Source organism: Pundamilia nyererei, unplaced genomic scaffold, assembly GCF_000239375.1.
Source record: "Pundamilia nyererei isolate P.nyererei 1_Seehausen unplaced genomic scaffold, PunNye1.0 scaffold00562, whole genome shotgun sequence".
In the NCBI taxonomy this organism is placed as follows: Eukaryota; Metazoa; Chordata; class Actinopteri; order Cichliformes; family Cichlidae; genus Pundamilia; species Pundamilia nyererei.
In genome coordinates this window covers 101,460-107,471 of record NW_005187963.1, presented here as the reverse complement: position 1 = coordinate 107,471, position 6,012 = coordinate 101,460, and the positions used below count along the sequence as shown (strand labels likewise).

General features: G+C 43.8%; 1 protein-coding gene across 1 annotated transcript in view; it reads left to right on the top strand.

Annotated features, from left to right (window-relative positions):
• Positions 1-6,012, top strand: part of adam19a (ADAM metallopeptidase domain 19a) — a 56,378-nt gene that overhangs the window by 27,391 nt on the left and 22,975 nt on the right. Inside the window, exon 3 of the mRNA XM_005754420.1 lies at positions 5,298-5,374. Coding sequence (XP_005754477.1) covers positions 5,298-5,374 — 77 coding nt within the window. The remainder of the gene's footprint in view (positions 1-5,297; positions 5,375-6,012) is intronic.

Genomic DNA, 6,012 nt, shown 5'->3' with positions numbered 1-6,012 from the left:
TGTAAAACGTTAGCACAGCGAAAATAAAATACACCTAAGCTTGGTTTATATCTGACCCAGATTGGCTGCAGTTCATAACTTCTTACCTGAAGTTCAGTTCCCCTGCCCCTCTGCCCAACGACCTTGGGTCTCTCCTCCTCCTGCCTTCCCTTTCCCTCATCTACCTCTTGGCCTCCACCACTTACTAATGTTACTGAATCTGTGGAAGCTCCGCCATAGCCATCACCTGCCTGAAGGGCTTGTTTCTTATTGGCCCTTATTTTTTCCGCACCTCCTTTTCACTTTTTGTTCTCCATTTTCTTGTCTTCGTCTGTGATAAGATTGCTCTCAGAGCCGTTGCCCGAGCAAGGGGGGGGCTGTAATTGTGCCAGCCCAGAGTCGATCATGACCAATTAGCCAATCCACCACCTTTCATTTTTTAAACCGTTACAACCCCCCCCCCCCCCCCCCCCCCCCCCCAAAAAAAAAAAACAAAAAACAAAAAAAAACCATCGGCCCATAACAACAAAAAAATCACCAATGGCCCACCAGGAAAATGCCCGATGGCCAGTCCAGCTGTGCTGGGGTCCATTAATATCTATCAGACAATGCTCAGGTGATTTCTTTATGAGTCTGTTGTGGCCAGTGCCATCCTCTATGCTGTTGCATGCTGGGGCGGCAGGTTGACGGTCTCAGATGCCAATAGACTCAGTAAACTAATTCACAAGGCCAAGAATGTTGTGGGGACAGAGCTGGACTCCCTTAAGGTGATGTTGGAGAGGTGGATGTTGTCTAAGACAAGGACAATGCTGGACAAAACCTGCATTGTCAGGGTGGACATGATATGCAGGACAGTCATAGGAGAACGTTCAGTGAGAGACAATGGCTACGTTCACACTGCAGGTCTTAATGCTCAATTCAGATTGTTTTGATCAAATCTGACTTTTTTTGTCTGCTTGTTCACACTACAAATAAAATGTGACAGCAAACACGCTCTAGTGTGAATCCTCAAAGCGGCCCACATGCCCAAAAGAAGACATCACACACAACACGCTCTGTTTAGACCCAGACCAAACAGTATTGTTTGACTGATGGCCCTTAAACTTGTTGCGGACTTTACGTTTCCCAATTTTGCTTTAAGTTATAAAGTTATTTTGTTATTTACATATGGCCTAATAACTACTATACTACTACTACTATCCTTATTGCTGTTTTAGAGGAGCGGTGCTTCAAAGGATAGCTGCAGATTTCTGTCAGAATCTGCAGATTATACAGTACAAATAAAATGTTCACGTTTCTCCAGCGCTGTCTTCCCAGCAGTTTCACTAACATCTACACGGGATGGCCAGGAAGCATTCACAATGTCTTCTCGGGCGCTTCTCGGGCGCTGATAATTGCCGTCTGTCAGTTGTGACATGGCCATTCAAACAGCAGTCGCTTTCTAAAACATCAGATGTGTATCGGATTCAGTACCACATACGAAAGATTTGAAAATATCGGATTTGTGCCGTTCACACTGTCATATCATGACAGGGTCGCATAGGGTCAAAAAAGTCAGATTTCATGCGCTTTCGCCTGCAGTGTGAACATAGCCTAAGATCACCCAAATGCACCACTAAATGACACATGAAATCATTCCTGCCTGTGGCTATCAATGCTAACTCTAACCCTGTACAACTCCTCCACCTAATGCACAGTGCAGTAGTTACACCCTGTTGCATATGCTCTACAGGGAAAATAACAAATAACAAGCTTATAGTTTAGAGTAAAATGTCAATCATACCTCTGTAATATTCTTGATATTAATAATTTAGCTATTTATATATATTTGAGCTATTTGTTATATTTTGTAAACTTTGTAATATATTGGTATCATTTATTTTAGTTCAGTCTTTTCCTGATATTGTCTTGGAGCAACTGTAACCACATAATTTCCTTGGTGATTAATAAAATATTCCGATTCTGATTACTTGTCCTGATGGAAAACCACTGCCATGTCCTCAAACCAGAGATGCCAGTGTGAAACTAGTCAAGGTTAGGATTGTGAGTACAAAGCCAAAGGTCCCCGAGAATTAGAGGTGTGAGCAGGGCTTAGTTTTTAACACTTCTTGGCCCACCCTAAAGCTCTTCTTTGTAGTAATTCCACCAGGTAGGCCATTCTTATGCTGTCAGAAATACAACTGTGCTGTTGAAACACTGGAAATCCACTACTAGTCTCTATTAGGACTGGGCGATATGACCCAAAAATCATATCTTGATATTCTTTAACTGGATGGCAACATACGATATATATAACTCGATATTTTTTTAAAGCCATAAAGTAAGAATAAAAAGAGGGTTCTTAGTCAAAGCTGTGTCTATAAGATGTTAAACTGTGTGTCTTTTTCATAACAGTGACATGGTTGTATTTACCTTAATTGAACGAGTCGTCAGTCTTTTTGCACAATGGGAGGAGGTGCTGTCGCGTCGTCCATGTTTTCTACAGTCATTGGTAAAGACAAACGAGGCCCTGGTTGATGTGACTTCCTTGTTACGTGATTTGAATTGTTGAAAAGATGCAGGAAATACAGGAAATGTTTCGCATGATCTGGATCAGAGTTTAATGTAAATTAATAAAACACACCCTTCCAACTTGCCAAATGTCAGTTATGTCCAAGTCAGACAAGGACTTCTTGTAATTTTTGTGGACATATATAAATCAATATGTATTTATTTAAGTGTGTGTGTGTGTGTGTGTGTGTGTGTATTTCAATTGTCTAAGTATATATCAAATCAAATCACTTTTATTGTCACATCACATGTGTTCCAGTAGTGAAGCTGAGGTGTCTATGACGTGTTCAGCAGTCTGATGGCCTGGTGGAAGAAGCTGTCTCTCAGTCTGTAGATGTCTTGGAGGGAGGGAAGCTCACCTCCAATTATCCGTTCAGAGCACCGCACTACTCGCTGGAGAGCTTTGCAGTTGTAGGCGGTGCTGTTGCCATACCAGGTGGTGATGCATCCAGTGAGGATGCTCTCAATGGCACAGTGATAGAAGGTCCTGAGGATGCGGGGGCTCATGCCGAATCTTTTCAGTCTCCTGAGAAAGAAGAGGCGCTGCTGCGCCTTCTTCACTGTTTTGTTTGTGTGTACTGACCACGTAAGATCCTCAGCCAGATGTACACCAAGGAACAATAGACATAGGCTGCCGGGGGATTCCCATGATGCATTGAGTTTTTCCTTTCCAGTCACCTTTCTCACTCACTATGTATTAACAGACCTCTCTGCATTAAATCATATCTGTTATTAACCTCTGTCTCTCTTCCACAGCATGTCTTTTATCCTGTCTTCCTTCTCTCACCCCAACCGGTCGCAGCAGATGGCCGCCCCTCCCTGAGCCTGGTTCTGCCGGAGGTTTCTTCCTGTTAAAAGGGAGTTTTTCCTTCCCACTGTTGCCAAAGTGCTTGCTCATAGGGGGTCATATGATTGTTGGGTTTTTTTTCTCTGTATCTATGAAGCGCCTTGAGGCGACTTATGTTGTGATTTGGCGCTATATAAATAAAATTGAATTGAATTGAAATTGAATTGAACCGGAAGCTGCTCACTCTCTCCACAGCAGCGCCGTTGATGGTGATGGGGGTGTGTACTTCTCTGCACCTCCGGAAGTCCACTATCAACTCCTTTGTCTTTGCGACGTTGAGGGTGAGATGGTTGTCTTGACACCAGTGGGTCAGGGCACTGACCTCCTCCCTGTAAGCCGTCTCATCACCATTGGTGATAAGACCCACCACTGTAGTGTCGTCCGCAAACTTCACAATGATGTTGGAGTTGTTAGTGGCCGTGCAGTCGTAGGTGTAGAGTGAGTAAAGGAGAGGGCTCAGTACACACCCCTGTGGAGCACCAGTGTTCAGTGTGATGGGGGATGAGGTGATGCTGCCCAGTCTGACCACTTGGCGTCTGTCAGACAGGAAGCTAAGGATCCAGCTGCAGAGGGAGCTGCTCAGTCCTAGATCCTGCAGTTTCCTGTCCAGCTTCGAGGGAACGATGGTATTGAATGCTGAGCTGTAATCTACAAACAGCATTCTCACATACGTGTCTCTCTTCTCCAGGTGTGACAGGGCAGTGTGTAGTGTCAGGGCTATGGCATCATCAGTGGACCTGTTGTGGCGGTATGCGAACTGTAGCGGGTCCAGTGAGTCGGGTAGTGCAGAGCGGATGAAGTGCCTGACCAGCTTCTCGAAGCATTTGCTCATGATGGGGGTCAGGGCTACAGGTCGCCAGTCGTTCAATGAGGAGATGGTGGAGGATTTGGGTACAGGGACGATGGTGGCCATTTTGAAGCAGGCTGGGACTACAGACAGAGAGAGGGAAAGGTTGAAGATGTGCGTGAACACTCCAGCCAGCTGAGCCGCGCATGACTTGAGGACGCGGCCGGGAATCCCGTCCGGACCAGTAGCTTTGTGTGCGTTCACCTTCCTGAAGCACTTCCGCACATCCTCCTCAGACACAGTGTGCGCGCTGCCGTCATCCGCGGTGCGCACACTGTCCGGTCTCATGGTGTTCGCTGTGTCGAATCTAGCGTAGAATACGTTTAGATCCTCACACAGAGAGGCCGTGGTCTGCAGTGTGCTGGTTTTCCCTCTAAAGTCTGTGATCGTGTTTAGTCCCTGCCACATACTCCGAGGGTTGTCAAACTGTTGCTCCACCCTGTCCCTGTATATATCTTTCCAAATGTGCTATTGGTATTAAATTCTCACCAGATGTAAGTAAAAAAACCCATACATCCACACAAAAAAAACCCCCAAACAAAACCATAGATATCTGTAAAAATGTGTAATAGTAGGACAGGAGCTGGCTGGCAGTGGTGAGGATGGAAGCTGGTGAAAGATACCCTTAACTGTACTGGTAATATGTCCATATACAGGACAGGAATGGGCAAGGTTGCAAATTTTCTGAGTTAAAGGAAACTAACAAACCTAAAATCAATCATACAGAACAATACAGAAATAGAACAATATGGGAATCAGGAAAAATCATAACCACAAGGAAAACGAATTATATTTATAGAAACTACAAGCATAAATGACTTCTCAAAACTCAAAACAGTGAAGACTTAAAAGACTTCTCTGATGTTGTGCAGCCAGATGCAACCAAATGAAAGGAGGAGCTGTTCAACTTTGTCTATGGTGACATCCTGAATAACATCCAGAAGTCTCTCTAACAAAAGTAATCTAATCTCCAACAGGTCAATCCATCACACCGAAGAAACAATCCTGTATTTTTGTAGAGCTTTTTTGCTAATGAAAGATGGAGATAATGTTTCTAAATCTTTTCTCTTTCAGGATCATTGCTTTTACCATGGCCATGTAAGAAAACATCCAGATTCCTGGGTTGCACTCCGCACATGCTCAGGATTCAGGTACTGTCCCTACCTCATGATTAATTGTTGTTACACTGTATCAAGTGTTATTATGTGAACATAAACAAACATTAATTTATCTTTTTTTCACTTATCTGGTGCCACGTCACTGGTGTTATATATATGTGTTATACAAGCTATCGCCAGTAGTGGTCACCATGTAATGTGTGTGTATCTTCCTGAGGTATAATGAATAAAAAGAAGAAGGCTGAATGTAAACAGCTAACGTGTTTATCTGTCTGGCTCTGTATAACTCCTGCTTAGTTAATGACACAAACAGGGGAAAACATAACAGTGGGGATAACCTCCACCTTTAGGCGTGCTGGCATACTATCCGCCACCTGATCCAACTCACCACCTGGTTGGGATCAGCTGACAGTTCAGCTCTTTTCTTAATCTGTGTCCAGAACTTATGGGTATATAGATCCAATGATACAATTACAAAAGCAATCGTGTATTCCACAAATAGGAATGCACATTGTATTGCCTATTGCTGCACCTGTAAGAGACAGAAAAAGCAAAACAAAACAAATGTACAGCACACAAAAAAATACAGAGATACATAAATCTACAATATTCCTATAGTGTGTGTGTGTGTGTGTGTGTGTGTGTGTGTGTGTGTGTGTGTGTGTGTGTGT